Genomic DNA, 24054 nt, shown 5'->3' on the forward strand with positions numbered 1-24054 from the left:
CCTCCATGGTCCCAGGGCTCCTGGTCCCCTCCCATGGAGGAAAAGCAGGCTTCTGCACAGTAATCCATCTGTGTTTCCGTCCCACAACCTGAGGAAGCACCTGCTGACAGGGTTGGACCTTCTCAAAATGCTGCTGCCTCTTTTCTATATTAATTGAAGTAATTTGAACCTCCCACCGGTTGCTTGTGCTGGGAGCACAGATGTGGATCTGCCAGTGGGCAGGTCACTGTGTGGGTACTGAAGTACTGGGCTTTTCAATCCTCTCCATATTCTGTGAATACAAGGATTCCTTTGCATGCTTGGAAATAATTGTGCTCGGTGGATGCCCATGTTAGATCAGGAATGAGAGCAGGAGCTTCTGTGGCATTATCATAGTTGAGTAGTTGCTGAGGAGCATTATAAAGTTAATGTTACACACCAATTATATCCTGGGTTTCCTAATGCATCGTCCCTGCTTCGTGGAGCTGAACATTTCTTTAAACAGCTTTTGCTTAGTCACGTCAAAAATCACTTAATCTCACTCTGAGTATTGACAGCCCAGTTTAATTAAACAGTAACTGTTTTCCACTTGAGGAACCCTGTTAATTCCTGGTTTAGTTATCCCGTGAGCGAAGCCAGGGAGCTGTTTTAGAGCCCTTTAATGAGTGTTTCAGTGGAATTTTCATGGTTGGGGTGGCCTTTTGCAGCCCCAGCTTATGTAACACATCACGCAGCCGAGCGGAGCCGTGGACGCTCTGGGATCGAGTTCACATGTGTGGAATTCTGGATGTGGAATTCCGGTTACACTTCCCCTCTGCTCTACTCTGAGCGAGAAATTTCAGTGGCAATGCCTGCTATGTGTGACTTTTTTTGTTGTGTGGTGGTTAAACCCCCCTGGGGAGGGGGTTGGGGTGGATTTGGGGAGTGGGAAAGGGGGGGGAGAGCTGGGGGGATCAGCTGGAAGGTGCCGGGAGATGGCGGCAGATCACCGCGGGAATAGCTGGGAATGCTCCTGCCTTCCCGGCCCCGGGCTGGTGGGGGCTGCTGTTGGTGGGTGAGAGGCTGGATGTGCTCTGGCCACGTGTGCTGGGACCCCAAAACCCCACCATGTGCCGGGCTGATCCCACAGCTTTGGGAAGTGGAAGTGCCCAAGGCCAGGTTGGACAGGGCTTGGAGCAACTGGGACAGTGGAAAGTGTCCCTGTCCGTGGCAGGGGGTGGAATGAGCTGAGCTTTAAAGTCCTTTCCCACCCAAGCCATTACAGGATTCTATGATTTTACTCTTCACCAGCAGAACACGCCAGGGCTGCAGCTGAGCTTTTAACAATTTCCACCGAAAACAAGGGAATGCAATTCCATTTTCTCACCTCTTCACTGCAAATTATGTTTTTACGCTAAAAGCTACGGTGAAGGTGTAAGCCCTAGTAATAAATTGCATACTGTAATAGCAAAGCAGCATGCTTTTAATAAACTGCTACTTTGAAAAATTGCTTTTATAATGAACAGTGAAGTAGTTTTCAAAAAATTTGAGAGAAAAACACTGTCCACTTATTCAGTCACCCATCAGCACTGCAGCTCCTTGGTAGCCTGTAGCTGCCACTGTCTCCAGAATGTGTTGGCATGGAAACTTCAGGCATCAGTGCAGAGAATTCCATGTCTCTGGAAAGCTGTCACCTGTCTTTGTGTAAAAGGTTCGTCAAAACAATGTGAAAAATTTCCACGTGGTCTTCAGAGCGATTTGTGGGGGACATCACAGATATTCCATATACCAGCAGCATTAGCCGGAGGCACTTGTGACATTATTACCAGACAGCAGCATAAAAACTCCCCAGACTGAATTCTTATAATTTACTTGCACATTTCAGCGTTGAACTTTGCTGTTTCCCCAGCCCTGCTGCCGTAGAAGTGGGGTTTTGTGCCGAGTTCTAGTAGCACCAGGGCGATGCTGCTCCGTTCGTAGCTGCAGTGTGTGTTCCTGAGCGTTTCCATGACAGGTTGGATGTATAAATAGCTGTTCTTCGCCCTGCTTGGGTACAGCAGCAAAGGCAACTTCGCCAGCGTGGTTTGGGAGAGCCACCACCCCCGTTTTTCACCATGTCCCTGTCACTCATTTGCCTCTGTCCTTCCCAGCGCTGTGTTTTGCTGCAGTGACACTCGAGCCTTTTTCTTTTTTTTTTTTTTTTTCCTTCTGCAGCCACTTAGTTCTTGCCCAACTGCAGCGTGCATACCCTCCTTTAAACAGCTCTTTCGTGGTTAATTTAAATTAAAACTGAAAACAAGAGGCTTGTGCCTGTTCATCTTGCAGAACCTGAACGGTATAAAGTGCATTATTCCTCTTGACTGGTCCCTGTGTTGCCCGTGTCATCCTTCAGAGGCAGCTCAGCAGCACAACAAACACCAACCTGACATTTATTAGGTCATTTCGGAGAGGCTGATACATGAGGTTCTCCTAAAAGCCTGCGTGAAACAATGTAAAGGAGCATGTTCAGCTTCTGGAGAGGAAATAATCTGACTTTTGCGTGGAGCAAGCTCTGGAGGTTGCCTAAAGCATCCTTACTATTACTTTATTTTTCTGCCTTCTAATGCATTCTCTGTGTGACTTTTCTGCTCTGTTTTCTCCAGGCAGCCCTTCCAATCTTCAATTTAGTCACCTTGGGCTCAGGGTTTTGGTCTCCAGTTTTTAAGATTTTGATATTAAGGTTAACCCCTCAGTGTCAGTGTTTTAGCAGCAGCTTTGCCTTTCCTTTAACAGAGTTGATATTTATTGGAAAGGGTTTATGAGCGTTTAAATTTTAAAACACGAAGAGGGGAAGATCAGTGAGTAAATAAAGCCTCTGTGATTCTACATACAGTGCAGATTTTCACCTCTTGCCAAGTTTTTTTTCTGACGTGCAGCGCTCTGAACGTAGCTAATGACCAGATTCATCTGCCTGAGTGAAATATGGGGGTATTGATCTGCCTAAGTGAAATATGCTGGGATTGCTGAAGTGCAGAGCTATGGATCAGGCTTTGACAGGGAGATGGATGGGCCATTTTAGCAGTAAACCATATTTTTAATGTTGAGAAACCATCTTGTCTACAAACAATAAAGTGATTTGTAGTAACAAATGGAAAATGCTTTTCTTCCTGGAGATTACCCCATTTGTTTTCATTTTCCATGACATGTTTTGCTCGTTATGCTACAAAGTAAATCCAAAGTTTTATAGAGGAGAGTTTATGATGGTAAAATAGGGAATTGAGGAGGGGGCTGTGGGGCTGCTGCACATTCCATGCCTGGGAGGATTCAGTGGGATCAGCTTCAGTGGGAATTGCTGTGTTGCTTGTGTAACTCTGGGCAGCCACAAGGACGATGCTGAGGTGTTGCCCTAGCGCTGCAGAATGATTTTTGTGGGTTTGGATGTGATTTTTAAATAAGTTAAGTGTTAAAACAGGTGAAAAATCGACTTCATTTGGAGCTCAAGGGCCCGTGTTCGGCACAGGCTGTGCTGCCTCTTCTGGGCTTTTTCTTTCTTTGCTTGGGGGCTCAAGGTGGTTGTGCTTGGGTTTTGGTTAATTTGTAGACAGCACAGACCTCTCTGAAGGGCTGATAGGTAATCTTGGTTCCACCTGGAAATACTCCTCAGCTTGCCACGGTGTTGTTTGGAGGGAAGAGCTTGCAGGTTGAAATTCTGTTTGCTGGAGGTCGGTGGTGGTCGCTGAGGTCGTGTTTGAGAGATGAGTACAAGGTGTGACCTGCCCTTAACTTGGCTGGAAGGGAAGGGAAAGTGTAAACTTGCCACAACCAAAACATTCAGCTGACTTTTCAGGAGCGAAACGTGGCTGGGAAAACTCGGTTAGCGGTGAAAGGGTTTGGTGGTTTGGGTGTGTAGGGATTTTTTTTTCCGAATGTGGCGTTTATGTGAGCGCAGAAATGTGTTGGTTGAAGGTGCAGGTGAGCTCTGTGCGAGGACTGATGCCAGTCTGGCCCTGTTTGAGGTGTTCTCCTCAGCAGCTGGGCTCACAGCCTTCAGAGGCTCCTGTCAGAGCCTTTCCTAGGGCAGGTTTATGCATTTCATAACCTGTTGGTGACGTCATTTAACAGGAGCAGTCGTCTGTCCCAGCTTTTTTTCCCTGCTGTTGTGCTACACCAGCACTCTCCTGCTGCTGCCCATCTCCTGGGCTGGGTTTGGAGACAAAGGCTGAGCTTTCTCCCTAAAGCCCCGAGTGTTCTGCCGTAGTACGTAACTTAAATTTACCAAGGTCACTGAACCCTGTTTAATGTGCTTTCTGGGAGGCTGACAGGGTACAAAAGATTGGTTTGTACCCTCCTGTCAGAAGGATGAGGCAGTAATACAAGAGCTCAGTTATTTGTGTGCTGAAGGGGCCGTGGTTCTCCAGTGATGTGACAGATTCGCTAATGACACCCGACAGAAGTATTGCAAAGGAGTAATTGTAAAAAAAAAACCAACCCAACTCTCTTCTGTTATGCAATGTTTTCAAAAAAGGAAATATTTTCTTTTTATAATACCAAGGATGCAGGTTCCCATGTGACAAAATGTTGAGCTCAGGTGACTAGTGAGTAGGTGTAAATTGAATGGAAACTGCTTCAAAATACAGTAACAATAGTTTCCTGTGGGTGGAGACTTGGAATTTCAGTAATACATTTTGTATTTTAGTGCTTTTTATTGACTTTCAAACATCTCCAGAATATTGTCACCGTCTTGCTTGGGAGATGCTGGTTTTGGATGGTTGTTGCTCAGCTCTGCTTAAAATCACTGTGCCAGAAGAAACCTGTGAGGGTGCTGAGGGACTGGCACAGGAGAAGCTGTGGCTGCCCCATCCCTGCAAGTGTCCAAGGCCAGGTTGGACGGGGCTTGGAGCAACCTGGTCTAGTGAAGGTGTCCCTGCCCATGGCAGGAACAAGATGAGCTTTAAGGTCCCTTCCAACCCACAGAATATATTTTTGTTTTTCTATTCAGGTCATTGCATTTCAAACAACCCAACTCTTTCACTGCTTTCTTTTTTATTTCTTCTGAAACATTTATGGCAGTGAAGCACAATTCTTGTTGTGAGATCCTGCTTAATTTTTACAAGTTGTTCTCGTTTGTTGGGTTTTTTAAGGAAAAGTCATCAACAAAGACTTGCGCCACTACCTGAGCCTTCAGTTCCAGAAGGGCTCGATAGACCACAAACTCCAGCAAGTGATCAGAGACAATCTCTACTTGAGAACCATCCCTTGTAAGTATGTAAAGATCAGCCTCATTTGATCTGTTCCTGCTAACAGTCACATCATTTCTGAGCTTTAATTGCCTTCTCTCTTAATCTGGTTTGTAGCTTTTACCTTGCAGCAGGAACTTCTGGCTTTGCTGGAATAGCTTCTTATCCGAAGTTGCCATGAGTTGGTGCAGCCACTGTGGACTGAAAAAGAGCAAAAAGTTCTGAATTCCAAGCTCAGAGTGTTTCAGTGATAGAAATAGGGTGGCAGAAGGGGTGACAGTAGCAGAAAGTGCAGGGGAACTGTTTGATCATCCTGAGAAGACAGACTGATTCAAAAGACTCATCACTGACTGTATTTAAATATTCATTGCACTGAAAACTTATAAGTTTGTCAACTAACATTTTTGTATTTACAGGAACTCTGTTCTGTTCTCTCTGAGCACGCCCAAGAGTTTGTGGCTTTCTTGAACTGCATTTCACTGTTATTATCTTTATTTACTAGCTCTTGTTCATGCTGCTGCCTGACAAAATTGACATGTGCCTTTAAAAAGCTGGTGGGTTGTAGGCAGTAATGAATCAGTGCAGTCCTTTCCAGGAGGGCTTTAATTAAGCTGTTTTAACTATGGGAGGCCTATTTTCATAGACACAACACTTTGAGCACCTCTGCATTAACAGAGCAATTCACTGACTGCTTTGAAAAAGCTGACCTACAGCCAGGGCTGGGAGCGTAGCTGAGTTACACTCTCAATTGTAAGGTGGAAAAAAATCAAGTTTTGTGCCTAGTTGTGGATTTGGTGACCCAAAAATCAAACGTGCTTAGTCACGCTGACCTCATTGCAAATTAGAGGGTTGGTGCTGGTGGAAGCAGGGGGAGATGGAGCATCCTTACAGCTGGGTTAAAATGAAATACCACGGCTGTTCCCAGAACCCCAGACTGGGATTGCCTGGCCCAGGCGGCGTCAGCTGCCACAGAAGTTGTTTTTTGGTTCGCTGAGCATAAGAAAGAATTCTCTGTAATTACCAGCTCATCCAGCTTTTTCTCTCCTCTGTCAGTCCCAGAACTGTCATTCCTCTGTAACTTATTGGCCCAGTTTTTATACATTATTGTTCACTTGCTTCACCATTTGTTCTAACTCTTACTGGAGTGACATCATCGTATAAAGATTCAAAAATGCATTGTTTCACTGAATTTTACAACAGGCAGCATTTGGTAACAGGCAGCACTTAAGTATCTTACAAGAGTGTTTTCTCTGTCTTTGCAGGCACTACAAGGGCTCCCAGAGATGGGGAAGTCCCTGGGGTAGACTATAATTTCATTCCTGTTGAGCAGTTTAAAGCCCTGGAAGAAAGTGGAGCCTTGCTAGAAAGTGGAACATATGATGGTACGTTGGTGATGTTTAATGGAATGGGAATAAGGAATAAGCACTCATGGCCAGGATCTCAGTCCAAGTGTAGCTCCTGTGGTGCCACTTTTGCTGCCCATCTGATGATCTGAAAGTAGCAGAGGGGCAGCAGCGAGTCTATTTTTGGGTTACCTTTAAAGAGGGGGGAGTGATTTTGTTTCAGAGCTCTGGGCTAAATCACGGGTTGTCCTTTCAAACCAGCCTTAATGCCACCTGATTATTTTCCTCATTGCATTTTTGGAAGCGTTCTGAAAAGGTTTGTCTGTGCCTGGTACAGCTTTAACTGAATTAGGTGTCGGAGGACAGGGCCACGTTCTCCTCACAGATGTGCATCAGAAGGGCAGAAGGCCAGGGGAATTCTTATCCAGCAGGGAAACAAAAGCATTTTCCGATGAAAAATTGAGCAGCACTAGACCAGATAGTCCCAATCTGGAGCAAAGTTGGTTTTGTTAAGTGTGGTGGAGGAAAACACTGTAATGAAGGTGGTGAAAAAAAGAAAAGAAAATATCTAAGCAGACAATCCTGTGAAGGGCTCTGTGCCTCTTGTTTTCCATGTCCCACACTGTTGACATTGTCTTCTCTGTGGAAATCTCCTGAGCAAATTTAGGCTAAACTAGTCCTTTTATTTTTTCCCCTTAGCTGCCCTTTATCTGGCTGTCCCCACTCTGAGCCTCACCCTCACTGATATTTGCAGAAGGGATTCTTATTTATTTTATTTACATGGTCAAAACCATATCCAGGCACTAAAAGTTACCCCAGCAGGAATTCTGGGAAGCTTTCTTGCTGTGCTCTCAGTTCTTAATAAAAATCATATGAGCAGTCAGGAGAGAGGTCAATTGCTGAAATTCTTTTCCAGAAAACAGCAGATGATTCCTTTGTGTTTTAGATTAAAATATTGAAGGCAAAATCTGTTCCTTTTTCTCAAGTACAAGTCATTTTTAGGTGAAGCCATATTAACAGCTTTGTTTAGCAAGTGTGTTGTCAGTAGAAAATTGAAGGTTTTAAAATCCATTCTTTGTTAACTGCTTTTATGTAAATAGATACTTTATGTTTCTGCATGAAATTAATTTGCTTTTTGACTTTAGTGTGTTTCTGTTGCTGCATATTACCCTGTTAATTAGTGTATAGAGTAAGAATAATTGATTTTCACTGGTTTGCTTCGCTCAGATTGTTCCCCAAGTCTCTTTATGGAGTGTTAGTGAATTCCAGGCAAAGTAACAAATCCGTCTTTTTCTCTAGAAAACTTATGGCAGGATAGAAATTTTGAACTAAACCTCTTGTTTTCTGATATCTCATAGCACCACTGGCAAAAAGTCAACACAGAAATAAAATAGGCTTTGACTGTTGATTGGGTTTTGATAGTGCTGATGTTTTCTTTGAGGAGCTCGGTTTGCACCAAAACACATTTACATGGGCAGTATAACACTCACAGCCACTGCCAGTGCTTTCAGCAGTGTCAGTGCTTTATTGATCCTGATTTTTGCTTTATTTGCAGGTAATTTTTACGGTACTCCAAAGCCTCCAGCAGAGCCCAGCCCCTTCCAGCCTGATCCAGTGGATCAGGTTCTTTTTGACAATGATTTTGATACCGAATCGCAGAGGAAAAGAACCACGTCCGTCAGCAAAATGCAAAGGATGGAAAGTTCTCTCCCTGAGGAGGAGGAAGAGGAGGAAAAGGAGGCCGTTAATGGCAGCGGAGGGATAGGTTGGTTGACAGTGGGGAGAAATTCCCCAGAGGTATTGAATAAATGGATAAGGAGTTTACAAATAACATTCCTGCTTCCTTAGTTTTGCTGGAGTTTGAAGGCAGTTCCTCTTCAGGCCGGTGCTTTCTGCTCGGTTTTGAGATGATCTTTTAAGCAGAACCAGCTGTTCCCCCAGCCAGATGTGCAGTTGCATCATAGAGTGCACTGCTCGGTGGAGAACATGTGGTGCTGGGGACGGGCCAGTTACATGAGCAGGAAGGAAAAATTTATCCACTCCTCAGAAAACAGAGCCCTGCACGGAGCGGATTTCGTGCCCTGTAGATGTTGTTGTTTAGTTCTGAGGCGGTTGCTGAGTTTGCACAGGGGAGGTTTTAGGGGAGTGATTGGTTTAAGGGGCAGCACCAGCTCGTACCATCAAAATTTGCAGATGGTTTTGGTCGAGGGAACTGTGACACCACCTGAGACCACCCAGGGGGAGCCTGATGGAGAGAAATGAAGCCAAGTGTGTCGAGGCTGGAGCAGTGTCCAGCAGGACCTTTCCTAGATTGGCAGGATGCCCTTTTCCTTTCGCTGTCATGGTTACTCATCTCGAGGGGGAAGAACTGATGGTGGAGAGGAGCTGTCACATTGCATTTGCAGCTGATCCTGTGTGTGAGTGTTCAAGGCAGACTCACACTGACCAGACCTGACCTAAACTTGCTGGTTTCAGGGCTGGCAACACCACAGAGGGGGGCTGGTGGTGGGGTGAAGGTCGTGGGGCATCGTCATGTCACAGAGGGTACTGAGCGTGAGCTCAGCTCTGAGGGGTGGAGGCTTCCATTTAAAAGTTTCCTGCAGGGATTTTTGGGACTTTTTTTATGCCTGTGGCTTGTAGGAGGGGTGTTGTTTGCTTTGCTGGCAGTTTGGGTCGTCTCTGCATTTCTTTCTGGTGCTTTGAGGAGCATCAGCAGGATTTTTGGGGTTGTATCATGGCATTACAAACACTGTTCTCTCTGTAGGAACAGCAACAAAGTGTAGTCAACTTGGAGTTCTGCCAGCGCTGATTTTTCAGGGTAGGCTCAGACACATAATACAAGGTTAATTCTGTTTGGCAGGGGAAGAGCAGAGTTCAGTGTTTTCATGTCAGCTTTTCAAAGTTCACAGCTGAAAAAAAAAAAGTGGAAAAATGCACATCACATACAGGGACGTGTTTGACATCCACTCGTAGCCAGATTAAGAGGGTGGTTCTTTGTGAGGAACAACATAAGCATCTGACAAATAGTAACACTTTCCCTGAACAACTGCAGAAAACAAAGAAAAACATTCAGATTCTCCTGACTGGATGAAACCTGTTCCCAGCTACAACCAGACAAGCAGCAACATGGACTTCAGGAATTATTTGTCGAGGGATGAGACCCTGGAACCCCTTCCCAAGAACTGGGAGATGGCCTACACAGACACTGGCATGATCTACTTCATCGAGTGAGTAACCAGCACCAGGGAGGGTTTGCTGTGCCCCTGGGGGACAGAAGTGCTGCTGGCTGCAGCCTGGGAAGCTGCTGCTGCTCTTGCACCTCTCCTCTGCTCTTACTGCTTCTATTTCTTCATGAAATTAAATATATTCCTGCTGTTAAATTCCCTGTTGGTGTTGCATGCTCGGTGCAATTGCGGGAAAACTGCAAAGTCAGTTTGTTTGTTTCAAGTTTTGTCTCTCACAAATACAAAGCTGGGTATTGCTAAGTGAATTATAACTTAATTATATTTTATATATATATATATATATAAAACTTAATTATATAATTATAGAAACCTTCACTATGTCAGGTTTCTCTGAGCTCTGAGACCTTGTTTATTCTTTCTTTTCTGCTTGTATTTCTTGGCTGGGAATGCATGTTTCAAAATACAAATAGCCCAGATGAAAGTCCAGGATAGGGAAACAGCTCATGTGTGCACGTGTGAACCTGCCTCATTTATGAATTACAAGGCAAAAAATGAAACAGAAACCTTCCTGAGAGTTTAAGCACATGAAGAGGCTAAAAATAGTTTTTCCTATCAGGTAGAGACAGCTGCTGTTGGGGTCTGGGAAGAGGGTTTGTGTCCTGGGGAGTCTCCACTCTCCTGGTGCCTTTTCTTTTTAGCATTTTTATGATGTGACTGAGGCACAAATGAAGGTTGTGTTTTCCAAAGGCTGCAGTTTCCCTGCAACAGTAAATACTTTAGCAAAGCTTCTTCATTCTGAGGGAATTTCTTCTTTTAATGGCCCCGTGTTCTGCTCCTCAGTCACAACACCAAGACAACCACGTGGCTCGACCCCCGGCTCTGTAAGAAGGCCAAAGCCCCTGAAGACTGTGAAGATGGAGGTGAGATGTTCAGAATTCATTTATCACCTGTCACTGAGAAATGTCTGAGTTTATCCCAGCTGGATATGATCCATTACTGCTGGGGTAGAAGCTTCTTCCTGGTAGAGGTGACTCTGGAGCAGCGTCGTGCTGAGTTTTGGTGGCTGTAGGAGTTTACACAAGACCAGGAAAGTCCATGGTGTATTTTCCCTGGAATAGCAGAATCTGGCTGAATCAAGGGTTTTATCTGCACTCCTGAGCAGAGAATGAGATGTTTTGTTCCAGTAACTGTCACTGCTAAGGAGGAAGCTGCACGTGAGGGACGATCTCGCTGGGAAGTGTTGTGCGGGTGGAATCATGGCAGGAGGAGAAGGCCCATAAATAACAGAATATAGAAATAATAATGAAGATGTGGCATAATACATATTGCTGGTGATAACTGTTGCATGTGACATGATGCCTTACTGGAATGCAGAAGTAGAGGGAGCAATCTGACCCCCTTCAGTGCCTCAAGACTCACAGGTCAGGTTCACGAGTGGCCTGCAGGCAATTCCTGCAACCATTTCCCACACAGCCAGGCAATTTAGTCAGCTAGAGAAGAGCATCAGATAGCTCTGTCTTCAGCAAATGCCTGACATGCTCCAAAAGCTGAGGCAGGCTCAGAATAGCCTGTCATGCTCCAAAATTGCCCAGCCTAACAGCCACGGATCCATAATAAAGCCAGCTGGAGCAATGGCTGCACACTGCTGCTTATTAAACATGTGTGCAGCTCACCACAGGATAAAAAGAGCACTTTAAACAGAGATGCAGGCTATCCAAATGAACAGTATTTAAATGAATAGACCCACTGGGTTTTTTGTCACACCCTGTGGAGTGATGCTGGTATTAGTAATTGGTAACATGCTGTCATATGCTTGGGAAATTCCTGTTATTGTCAAGCTTAGGGCAGCCTCAAACAAGATTGCAGGGCAAATTTGTCCTTAAAATGTCTGGCTACCTGGCTGTATCCATTATTCTAATATTTGAATTTCCATAGTCAAGATAACTAGAATAATCTGACCTCTGTGGTAACTTATCACCTTCAGTCATTCATGAGCTGCTGGGCACCATCTTACCAGATTTTAATTTGCCATTGAAAGGAGCTTTTTGCATGTAACTTCCAGGACCTTCATCAAATAGGTCTCTAAGTTTGTTGTATGTTTAAAGTGGTGTGATTTTTGTTGAATACAAGTCTCATCATCTAGTGGAAGAAAGAGCGAGAGTTACAAGGCTTCAGATTCCCTGGAACAGACTCATAACCTTAATCAGGGAAGAAAATAGAACTTGTATTTTCCTCATATTTTTGATGAATCTATGTCATCTTCCATAAAAACTCTGATATTTGCAGATAGCTTCCCACTGTAATGCAGAATTTGGTCTTTCTGATTGCAGAACTTCCTTATGGATGGGAGAAAATAGAAGACCCTCAGTATGGAACATACTATGTCGAGTAAGTGCCAGTTATTGATTTGACAGAGTTATAAATTGAGCAGGAAATAATCAACTGCTTGGTAAGCATAAGTTGTAATGCAGTGAAAGGCCAGGTTGGATGGGGCTCTGAGCAGCCTGGTGTAGTGGAAGGTGTCCCTACCCATGGCAGGGGGTGGAACTGGATGGGCTTTGAGGTCCCTTCCTACCCAAACCATGCTGAGATTTTATGAAGATATTAAATATGTCCATTAAAAACAGTTCTGGGAGCAGTGAATTCATGGTACAAACTTCTGCAGCACTGGCATGTGGGACAATTCATGGTGTGACCTTGAAGACTTACTGGAGTGTATTTCATTTGGGGAAGGAAAGCAAGCAGCAACCAAAGTAATTTATTAATGTGAATGAGCTGATGTAATTTTTCTTAGCTTTAACAAAAACGAGGTCATTTGATTTAAGAGTGGCACCTGATGATAACTGTAAAGGAGCAAAAATAACTTGTAGCTCCTTGCTGTCTCCAAAGAGCCAAGTAAATAACCCCTAAACTGCTGCAAGAGCTCTTTTCAATCTCCTGCAGGCCGGAGGAAATTAAATCTCTCCTTAACCATGGAGAATAAAATTGGGAGAGTTGAAAATGTAGCTTCAGAGAACAAGCAGATATTTTTCACTTTGCAAAGCCAAAGTATTTAAATTATGCTCAATTTTACTGTGTTTTTCCCCTCTGCTGTACTGGCATCTACAATAAAAGGTGATACCTAAGTTTGTAAACATTATGGGTAGATGGGTCAAGAGAAAAAAGCAGGTTTGCTCAGTTCTAAGCTATTACAACTCTACCTAGTAATTAAAGGGAGTAAAGTTTTATTGGCTCTCAGAGTAAATCAAGTTGTTGAGAGAACAAACATGCTTTCAGGGTTGATTATGAGAGTTTATCATTCATTCCTCCAGAGCATTCATCTGAGGTATTAAAAAACAGTGTTTGTAGATGTGTCTTTTGGGGTTGTGATTTTGGGCAACAGGCAGATTGTTTCCTGCTGAAAACCCTGACCTGCCTTTTCTGTGTCTGCAGCCACATTAACCAGAAAACTCAGTTTGAAAATCCAGTGTTGGAAGCCAAAAGGAAAAAGCAGCTAGGACAGACTGATGCTGGCCCTTCCAAATCAGGTACATCAACTGATTGTTGTGCTCTTTGTCACCTCTGTCTTTACCTGCAGGTGTGCTTTGTTAAGTGCCCAGTGTTGGAATTCATCAGGGCATTAGCCTTGTCTTTTTGCTGGCCATTGCAGTGTTGCCCTCCCAAATCCGTAGGGGTTTTTGAAGGATTTTTTTTCAATGTGAAAATTGAACTGAGGTACTAAGCCTGCTTTTAAATCATTTTGATCATTCTGGAGCTGGTTGTCATAAGCAGCTTTTGAGATGCGTGGAGGGTTAGAAGAGCCAGCTGGAAGATGCAGGTAAAACCACACCTGGAGTTTTTATGCTTTTGATTTACTTGAAGCTTGGTATTCAAGGATTACAACTGGGAATTCAAGGTGGGAGGTTTTAGATACAGCTCTCTTACAATCTGTCCTAAAAAGCTCTTATACTTTTCCATTCCCTAAACCCAGGGGGGAAATTAATGCAGCACTGTCCTGTTTGTTTACTCCCTCATGGTGCTGCAGAGATTACCCAGCAATAAACAAATCATTAACCTTTGTGACACCTTAAAAAGACCAACAAAAAACTTACCAGAGCTAACCCTGCTTTCCTGTCTCTCTGTCCCCTAATTCAAAAGGACCAGGGAAGTCTGTCTTCACTCGAGATCCATCCCAGCTCACAGGAGCACTTATCAGGACGTCCCTGAAAAAAAGTACCATGGGATTTGGCTTCACAATCATCGGAGGGGACAGGCCTGATGAGTTTCTCCAGGTGAAGAACGTGTTAAAAGATGGACCTGCTGCACAAGATGGGAGAATTGCTCCAGGTCGAGTATTATTTCTCTGAAACTTCCATTTCCTGGGGTGCTTTAGGGGACACAGCTCGAGGCACAGGGGAACAGCTATTCCTGTTACAGTTCATGGAATAATAAGGGAGTTCCTGTTTTACTGACACCCAGGCATTTAAAGGATGAGGCAGTTTGCAGGGAATATTGTATTGCACGTGCAAAGTTCCTCATCAAAGCAATGGAAACACAGAACGAGGTTTCAGGACCTGAAACCCACTTTCACTTATTTTGAAAATACCTTCCCGAGCCACGTGTGGCAGCAGCGTAAGAGCACGGAATGTGTGTGTGGGTGCAATCCTAGCTTAACTTCAGCCAGTCCTAAAATAAACACAGGGCCAAAAAAAAAAAAAAAATCCGATTTATTCTGGATTGGGTTTAGGGGTGCTCTGCAATATGAGTTAAGGCACAAGACATCTGCTTGCAGGCTCCATCTCCCGTGGCTGCACAGGGTCGTTCTGTAAATCTGCTGCAGATTAAACCTTATGTATATTTAGCACAACTGCGTTCTGAGATGAAACAGAATAAAAGCAGGGAGGAAATCCTGCGTGCTTTTTGGCAGCATTAGCCAAGGAGCCACTGGTTATTAGTTTGAGGCCTGCCCAGTGATTTCCTCCAGGTAAGGCTTTTTTTTGTGTGTGTGTTCTGGGTCCAGGTGTGGGTGGTTTTTGCTGCTGTTTCTGACGCCGCTGAACTTTCTTTTTTGCGACAGGTGATGTCATCGTGGACATAAACGGGAGCTGTGTGCTTGGCCATACCCACGCAGATGTTGTGCAGATGTTCCAGCTGGTTCCTGTCAATCAGTATGTGAACATGACTCTGTGCCGGGGTTACCCCCTCCCCGACGACACCGAGGACCCCGTGGTGGATATCGTGACAGCCACACCCATCATCAACGGCCCTCCAGTGGCCAAGGGGGGAGATGTTGCCGTGCCCAGCCAAGATTTGATAGCGGGGACGGTGGTGTTGGACCAGAACGGGAAGATGGGCCCCATGTTGGTCAACGGGCGGCTGAACGGCCCGGCCGTGGACGCGGCGGAGCAGAGGGGCTCCCTGGCCTCCTCGGGGGGCTCCCAGCCAGAGCTGGTCACCATCCCCCTGCTCAAAGGGCCCAAAGGCTTCGGCTTTGCCATCGCAGACAGCCCCACGGGGCAGAAGGTGAAGATGATTTTGGACAGCCAGTGGTGCCAGGGCCTGCAGAAAGGCGACGTCATCAAGGAGATTTGCCACCAGAACGTGCAGAGCTTGACCCACCTGCAGGTGGTGGAGGTGCTCAAGCAGTTCCCAGTAGGGGCAGAGGTGCCACTGCTTATCTTGAGAGGAGGTACAGACATACATTTACAGTTATCATGTTGGTTATGAGCTTTTCATAAAGTCCCTTTTTAGTGTGATGCCTAAATCGTGTCCAGCCTTGACAGCTAAGCAGCAGCTCGTTATGACTCTGAGCTGTTATGTTCTGAGTTTAATTTACCCCCCTGAGTATTTGGGGTTGCTAGGGTTTTGTTTGGGGTTTTGGTTTGGTTTTTCTTTTACTTTTTTTCCCAAAAGTTCTATGATGAGATGTTTATGCGCTGTCTCTTCCAAGTGTCTGGGGAGTGCTAAAGCGAGCACGTGGTTCTCCAGCATAATGCAAAGCATATGATGGACTGAGTTTTCCTGAGGCTCTCCAAATGTATTCCAGTAACTGTGGCTGTAATGGACAGGGGATTGCAGGAGATAGGAAGAAGCATCAGCAAAGAGGTGGAGTTGATCACTGGGAATAGCAGAAAAATTCTGATTTTTCGTTTGCATATTTATACCCCTGTGCTGACTGTCAGTCACAGACCACGATGCATCTTCTCCCCAAAAACTGGAGTACACAGTGTGTGTTTCTCAGAGGGAGCTGAATGGGTTATGAAGCAGCTCGTGGCTGCTCGGTGTCTCTTTAGGCTTTATGTAGAGTGTCACTTCAGTCACTGATCTTTGCAAAACTCTCCAGGTCTTTTTCTGTAGAAATGCTGCTATTCCATAATAATCTAAGGGAATACTTAGATTTCTCTGTAGCAAGTGAAATTCCTTCAGACAAATTCACACTCTGCTTATGCCATGAGCTGATGGGTGATTTGATTGACCAGTGTTTAGCAAACAGAGAAGTAGATATTTTTCATTGTTATACAACTTTCAATTCTAGTTGAGACTTCTCTGAAGTGATGGTTTTGCTCACTTTGTCACTTAAGAGTGAATCAGCAGTTACTATTTTCACCCCAGGAGGAGCTGATTATATTGGTGTAATGTTGTGTAAACTTTTAGGAACCTATTATTGAAATTACTTTCTATTTTCTTCAGGTCCACCCTCACCTACTAAAACTGCCAAAGGGGTGAGTATTGGGGATGTATTTAACTTGGTTTCTGATGGAGAATATTCAGGGGTTTGGGGCTGCAAAACAGACTCTTAAATATGGTCTAATGGAGAGGAAATATTCCTTTGAGGTTTTTGAGCTGTTTAATGGAGATACTGGATATCTCTCTTCTTATTACTGTTGGCTTGTCATGATTATCAATTTCTGTCATTATTTTCTGAAATGGCTGTTTGTGTGCACGCTCTGACCTGCTTTGTAATCTCATTTCCTCTGGATTTTATTCCCTGTAATAATCTACAAGATGCTTTAGCAAAACCACGTCTACTTGACAGGCACAAATTCTTTGTCTTAAGCAGCTGCTGTCAGAGTACTCATTAAAAGGGAAACAAAATAGAGTATATCTGCTTTTTTTCATTGCTAATTATTAAAGTGGAATGGGATTTCTAAAGGAAGTTTATGATACTTTGATTCTTCTCAATCCTCACACAGAATTAATGGACTGGTTAGTGCTCCCTTCTGGAAATGCTTACCTTTGGATCCATATTTTCAGCAGCTCTCTGTGTAGCTGTGCATTTCTAGCTTGATACTCATTACTCTTGGAAGTTCAATCTATTGGGCCATCTTTATTATATGTTAGCTCAGTAAAGAATCCTTGGGCTTAATAAAATACCCTCTGATTTAATAATGCTGCTATTAATGCACATGTTTGCCACGAAAGTTTCTGTTATAAATTAGGCTACTTGAACACAGCTGTTCCTTTAAAAATGCTTCTTGTACAGAGCAAATTTTAGGGAAACTCCATTACCACAGTGCAGGTGTAGCTTCTCTTTCTCTCTTCATCCAACTGTTGGGGTGCTGAAATCGTAATCCCAGCGGGGGGATAACACAGACACACGAGTTCAGCAGGCTGTGCTCAGTGAGATTTGCAGATTCCACCCCTTGCCAGCGTCCAGCTGCCCACCCTGAACGAATCAGGGCAGAAATCCCTGCAGTTTGAGGGCACAGTGTGGCTCCCATGCTAAAAATACTCTGGATTTGGGGACTGGCATTCTGTTCCAACACGTGCAGGAGCAACAGCCCCACGGAGCACTGGATGCTCAGTGGCATTAAAGGAGTGTGGCAAAATAACTCACTTAAAAAGGGCAAGTCCTTGTGTTTATAAACATAGAGGAAGTGTCAAACTGCTGGATGGCTCAGGGCAGTTTCTTGTGCTCCTGGTGAAAGGGCAGGTCTAACTCTGCTCTGCTCGTGCTGTGGTTCAGCCACGTGCAAGTTTTGCAGGCTGGGTTTCTGCCCAGAGTGAGTATTTAGAGTTACTTTAGTGCATAATTCATTGGAAATCAGGGGGAGAGGCCACCAGGATGCTTGGTGTCCTTTCTTTGGGAAATACTAACAGGAGTGTTGCGGCCCTCAGATCATGAAATGGCAAATGGTGAATTCTAATGCCTCAAACTACCCAGGTGTGTCCTCCTGGCCTGTGTTTACACTGCCTGTGGCACTCCTGTGGGGTTGGTTGGGGACACCTCTGGTGCTTGTGGGGGTGTCCTTGGCAGAGGGCAGGAGGCAGTGCCCATGCAGCAGGGTGTGCCCATAGGGCTGGACTGAGCTCCAGAGCCTGGCAGGTGCCTGCTAAGGATTTGGGGTCTTCTCCAACCATGACTGTCCTGTACCCCCACTTCATCCCATGTGTTGGTAACCCCCAGGATCTGCCCAGCTTCACTCCTGGGCATCAGCCACTTCAAACTCCTTTCTCAGCTCAGTCTCCAGTAGAAATCCGTGTCCCACAGGGGAAGCCTTCAGTCCTCTGGTCAGACAAATCCACTGGAGAAACCCACATTGAATCATAACTTTATCCCCCTATTCCCTTGTTTCTCTTCTGCTTGGTGTTCCTTGTCTTTGCACCCAGCAGTTCAGTTCTGCTTTGGTTTAATCTGGATTTTATGGGTGGGGTGTGTTTCAGAAGGACAAGCAGGACAGCTCAGGGAGTTTGGAAGCTGTCAGTGATCCCATCCCACAGCCCATGCCCTTCCCACCCTCTGCTGTGAGATCAGGCTCTCCCAAACTGGACCCTTCCGAAGTCTACCTGAAGTCTAAGACTATTTACGAGGACAAACGTGAGTAAATCAACTTGGAAATACTGGGTTATGAAGGAATCTTTTCTTTGCCATATGTGGCTGAGACTTTGTTAACCTCCTGTGGATAAAAAGTTTCAAGAAATGCATAATTCATACAGGAATTGGAAAAGTTTGGAACACTTTTTTTTTTTTAAATAATTAAAATATGTTTTAACTGTATTTACAATAAAACAGTAAATCACAGAAATGGTCTTGAGGGTGATGTACTCCTGAAGTAGAGGTGCCCTTTTCAGAGTTTATAGAAGTAGCTCTGAGCTGTGTTAGCCTGGCTTTTATCCTGGCCCACTGCATGAGCGTAGCTGTGATTTCTCCTTTGAAAAAACTGATTTTTCCCATTTGAAAGAGAACATCACCGAACATCATCTGACTGTTTGATTATTTACTGTATTTCTGGTTACTGTGTTTTGTCAGTGAGACACCTCAGAATGCACCACCAAAACATAATCCTTCAATAATCCAAGATTAACTCCTTACATGTTTTGAAATGTGGTTTTTTTTTCCTTAGCTCCAAACACAAGAGATTTGGACGTTTTCCTGCGAAAACAAGAGTCAGGCTTTGGTTTCCGGGTGCTTGGAGGGGATGGACCAGATCAGCCTGTAAGTGCAACTGTTCAGTGTTACCTGTGTGTTGCTGTTCGAATGATCCTCCCTGCTCCTCATTTCCCATCACTCCAGGCAGTCCAGTGATGGCAAAATTGATCAATTCAGTAATTACCTTTCAAAATCAGGAATTAATCCAGGTTCCCTTTCTTTTTCACCCTCTTTGTGGCTGATTTTAATCCTGAGCCTGTCCTTGGCAGTGGTTTTCTGTCTGACTGATGGTGCCAGTGGTGTTTCTGCAGCTGTTGCTGTGTCTCAGGAGCCCTCAAAGGGGCTGTGCTGGTGCCCAGCCTTTGCCTGTCACCCCTGATCCCAGTGGTGGCCTTGGCACAGCACATTCCTGGGATTTAATGCTCCACACCCCTGGAGCAGCGGACTGGAAGGAAGGGGCTGCTCACCCTGCCAGAATTCCACACCAGGCTGTTCCTTTCCATGCAGCCCAGTGAAACGAGGCCAGGGTTGGGATGGGATCACATCCCCTTTTCCCCCACTTCTCCCACATGGATCTGGAGGCAGCTGGGCAGGTGCCAGTGCAGACACCCCTGGATAGTCTGTTCTCCCAGGACATTCCCCTCTATGTCCAAAAATGCAAAGATTTCTCTCTGGGAAGAAGCACTGCATGTCAGGGGCCTTTCCTTCAGCTGTCAAGTGAAGAGGAAAAGCTTTTGGAATAGATACACGGATTGTTTTCTGATTACAGTGAAGGAATTCAGTTTTTCCATTCCCAGCTGTGATCCTGTGCTAGCCTTTTTTTTTTTTTTTTTTTAAACCTCCCCTCCCTAACATGCATTTAAAGAAAAGAGCAAACCCAAAGAATGTTACTTCTGCTGCACTTTTTTATAGCATTTGTGGTGTTTTGTTTCCATAACAGCCATAGCTGTTGGGAAGTGTGGAGCTGATGTCATGAGTGCTGTGCACAGATGAGCTGCCCACCATTGCTTAACCTCCAACAGCACTGGCTGTAATTATCCCTAATCTTTCCTTTAATCTGAAAGTGATTCTAGCATATGAAATAGAGTGTGATGTTCTTATCTGTGCTATGTTTAGTAGCACTTTCTGAGGTGGGGGCAGATAGAATTGATAATGTTTGAATTCATTATCTAATCACCGAAAGCTGAGCACTGAAACAACTCAGAGCGTGGAGCTGTCTAAGCAACTTTTCAGAAATGAAGTTCAGTTCTTTCAAAAGCTTTTACTTCTTCCCCAATCGCTCTGACCCACTCTTGGTAAAAAAAATAAAGTGGAATAAGTAGAATGAGTGACAGAGGCTTTTGTTTCACTGATGTCTGAGAAATCATATATGTAATAAGTGTTTGCTCATGTCAGAAGTTGGGCTTTTTAGCACGCTGACAAATATGCTCAAGGGAGCAGAATTCATGAAAATGAGGACTAGAAATCCCCCAAAACTTAAAAAAAAGGTATTTATTGAGTGCTTTGAGCTCCTGGATTGTCTCCTGGCTCAGCTTGTGCAGAGCACACTCACTGGCTGCCTTTCTGCTGGAGCTGGACGGTGAGATAATCTCTAAAAATGTCTTCCCAAAAGCCCTCCTCTGCCTGCATTCACCTGGATTCCAAGCATTACGTGTTCTGCTGAGCTCATGTTCCCCTTCAAACGGCCTGACTGTGCTCTGCTGACAGATTTATATCGGGGCCATCATCCCTCTGGGAGCAGCAGAGAAGGACGGGAGGCTGCGGGCGGCGGACGAGCTGATGTGCATCGACGGGGTCCCCGTGAAAGGGAAGTCCCACAAGCAGGTTCTGGATTTGATGACCAGCGCTGCACGGAATGGGCAGGTCCTGCTCACTGTCAGGAGGAAGATTTTCTTTGGTGGTAGGTGTCTGACTGCCTGGAGGGGGGTACAGGACACACAGGCCGGCTAAAGAGCACCTGGGGGCTTGTAAGCCACGTCCACTGAAGCTGCTCTGAAATAATTTATTTCGATCTTTAATTGTTGCACTAGAGCTGAGCAGCCTGAGATTGAGGAAGGTCAGCTCTGCAGCTCTGAGTAAGTGGAGAAAAGCAGAATTTAATAAGCTGATGCTCTGGTGGTTGTTAATTTGAACTACTCGTACAGGCAAGGCTCTGAAAATTATGCTGTAGGAGTGATTTCTTCAAACCTTTTTGCAGGTAGTAGTTAAAGCAGCCACTAAAACTAGGAAAATTCAGTAATAACCCAGTCTGTTTTCTCTACATCATGGAATGTGTTGGGTTGGAATAGCACGAAGCTCATCTCATCCCAAGCCCCTGCCACGGACGGGGAACCTTCCACATGTTGTATATTTTGGCATCATCGTGTAGCATTCAAACCAGAGCTGATCCAGGGCAGCATCTTGTGATTGTGCAGTTTTAGATCAGTGTCCAGATCAGCAGTTTAGAGAAGATTATTGTCCATGACTCCATGAGTGACAGAGCTGGGATGGGATTGAGAGCTGACAGCGGTCCCTGCTCTGCTCAGTGACCGCTGTTGCCACCCCCATGCTGGCACTGCCACCGACTTGTGCTGGAGTTGCTTGGTGTGGTTTGTTCCTTATTTGCTGTCTGTCTGTCACCTGCCAGGGGACAAGCCATCAGAGGAGGAGGAGGCCCAGCCTGTCCTGGCACAGAACGGCTCTCCCCGCCTCGGCCGGGGTGACTTCGTGAGCCAGCCCTGCCCGGAGGTCTACGATGTCCGTCTGCAGAGGAAGGAGAACGAAGGGTTTGGCTTTGTCATCCTCACCTCCAAGAACAAACCTCCTCCTGGGGGTAAGTGCCATGTCCTGGTGGCTCTGTGGCTGCAGCTTCTCCAGGGATTTCTCTGTCTGTGCAGTGCTGGTGTTACTCACACAGCCACCTTTCCCTCGCCCCGTCCCAGCCCAGCCAGCTGAGCCTTGCTCTGTCTTGCTTCTTGTTTGTGCTCTTTTTCACCCAACTGTGACATAAATGGGCAGCAGGGGAGTGCATATCCCACACAACCAGCCTGTCCACAGGACTCTGCTCTTGCCACAGGGCAGTGTTGGGGATGTGGGTATTTGTCAGGCCTTGGTGGTGATGTGGATTCTCACACTGCATTAATTCACTGGCATTTTAATGGAAGCACAGTTTCAACCTTGGCTTTATGTTACCTAATCAGGTAACATTTATTCTAGGGCTCTGAGAAAGGAGAGGCTGCAGTGCTTGGAGGAAAGGAGTGAAGTTGTTGCTGTCAGGCAGAGAGTGTCTGTGGAGTTCATCAGAATGAAAAAGTAGCCTAGTGTGGTGTTGCAGTTGTGAGGCCAGGGAGAGGATATCGAGTCATTTTGGCATGAGGGGATGGGTAGGATCATCTCTGGGATTCATTTCCTTTGGTAGCAGGTTTGGGTTATCTGTGTCAGCCCTTGAAATACAGGCTTAGGTGGTCACCCACAGATGAACCCAGTTCACTGACATGAAGGTGCAGATAACTCCTGAAATACTCAGTTCCTTTTAGTTCCTTGGTGTAAATCACCTGAAACTTCCTCAGCTGGTTCCAGACATAGTGATGAAAGTGTTTCTTTTTTTTATTGAGCCTCAGACTCTTCTGTTTTCTCACTTCATTTTACTGCACAATAAAAACCAGCAGGAGCACAGAAAAAAACTGTTTCTAAGTAGCATTGTGCTGAATTTGTATGACATATATTCAGAGTCTGGTCCTGGTCCCCCCTGAGCCTCCTTTTCTCCAGGCTGAGCCCACCCCACTCCCTCAGCCACTCCTCATATGATCTGCAATATAGATTATAATACAACTGTGCTACAGACAACACTGGAAAAAGAGCTGGAAAAAATGTGAGATAATTATTGCAAGGGCAGGTTCATCTCAGCAGGGTGAGGGATGAGGTCTGTGTGATGTAACACACCTTGCTGAGTGTGCTCAGGGTCGCTGCTGAGCTCCTCACCAGGTTACTGAGCCAGTCCCTGGCACGACACGTTTGATTTCTCTTCGAAGCGTGTTTAAGGGTTAATTTTTGGCTGCAAGGAGGAAGAGTTTACCCCTGCATCCAGATTGCTGTGTTACACTGGATGCCCATAACTGTCTCTGAGCCCACACAGCACTCCAGGGTGGATGCATGAAATGGAAAACTGCATTGTGAGTGGCAAAACCCGACTGCTCCGGAGCGCTGCGGGGCCGCACGCTCTCGCTCGTCCCTCTGCAGATGTGACCCCATTTCCTCGCCGTGTTCTCCTTCAGGCACAACACCCTGTACGTGACAGGGCCGTGCTGTTGGGTTGGCTCCATTCACTCCTCACGGTCTGCAGGTTTTCCCTGTAAAGCAGTGCCCCCCTTTGGAGCGGGGAGCGATTCTCCGGGATGGCAATTCCCGGCTCCACGCGACGCTTCCTTGTCGCGCACACAGCGGGGCTTTGGGGCCGGCCTCTGCAGGGCTGGGAGCTGGGCTTTGATCCTTCCTAGTCAGGGTATTCTGTGGGTGTTAAGGTGTTGTTGTGGCTGTCCTTGGTCCCCAGTGATCCCCCACAAGATCGGGCGGGTGATCGACGGCAGCCCCGCTGACCAGTGTGGGAAGCTGAAGGTGGGCGACCGGATCTCGGCGGTGAACGGCCAGTCCATCGTGGAGCTCTCCCACGACAGCATCGTGCAGCTCATCAAGGATGCTGGCAACGTGGTGACCCTCACTGTGGTGGCTGAGGAAGGTAAGGAAGCTGCCACCACGCTGCCAGAGCCTGGTGTTTTCTCACTGCGCTTAAGTCGAGCGCTTGGAGACGCTCGGGAATTGTTATAGAGGGTGAATCGTGGAGTATCCTGGGTTGGAAGGGACCCACAGGGATCATCCAGTCCAGCTCCTGGAAGTTGAATGACTTGGAAGCTCCTAAAAGAGCTGAAGGCAGTCAGGGCAGAAGGAGGCAGCTGCCAAGGTGGTTGCACCCAAAAAGAACAAGAAGTATTAACAACACAATGCAGAGCGAGAAAAATTCTCTTGCC

General features: G+C 45.7%; 1 protein-coding gene across 2 annotated transcripts in view; it reads left to right on the forward strand.

Moving 5' to 3' along the window:
- The window catches only part of MAGI3 (membrane associated guanylate kinase, WW and PDZ domain containing 3), a 60463-nt gene that overhangs the window by 27303 nt on the left and 9106 nt on the right, over nucleotides 1–24054 (forward strand). For both annotated transcript variants that reach the window (XM_050327064.1, XM_050327065.1), the window contains exons 2-16: nucleotides 5079–5195; nucleotides 6437–6556; nucleotides 8073–8282; nucleotides 9570–9744; nucleotides 10543–10622; nucleotides 12033–12090; nucleotides 13135–13229; nucleotides 13840–14028; nucleotides 14759–15370; nucleotides 16372–16403; nucleotides 18346–18499; nucleotides 19026–19117; nucleotides 20759–20951; nucleotides 21678–21863; nucleotides 23580–23765. In XM_050327064.1, the coding sequence (XP_050183021.1) occupies nucleotides 5079–5195; nucleotides 6437–6556; nucleotides 8073–8282; nucleotides 9570–9744; nucleotides 10543–10622; nucleotides 12033–12090; nucleotides 13135–13229; nucleotides 13840–14028; nucleotides 14759–15370; nucleotides 16372–16403; nucleotides 18346–18499; nucleotides 19026–19117; nucleotides 20759–20951; nucleotides 21678–21863; nucleotides 23580–23765 (2499 nt within the window). The remainder of the gene's footprint in view (nucleotides 1–5078; nucleotides 5196–6436; nucleotides 6557–8072; nucleotides 8283–9569; nucleotides 9745–10542; nucleotides 10623–12032; nucleotides 12091–13134; nucleotides 13230–13839; nucleotides 14029–14758; nucleotides 15371–16371; nucleotides 16404–18345; nucleotides 18500–19025; nucleotides 19118–20758; nucleotides 20952–21677; nucleotides 21864–23579; nucleotides 23766–24054) is intronic.

This window comes from Myiozetetes cayanensis, unplaced genomic scaffold (assembly GCF_022539395.1).
Source record: "Myiozetetes cayanensis isolate MyiCay16 unplaced genomic scaffold, myiCay2020 scf32, whole genome shotgun sequence".
NCBI lineage: Eukaryota > Metazoa > Chordata > Aves > Passeriformes > Tyrannidae > Myiozetetes > Myiozetetes cayanensis.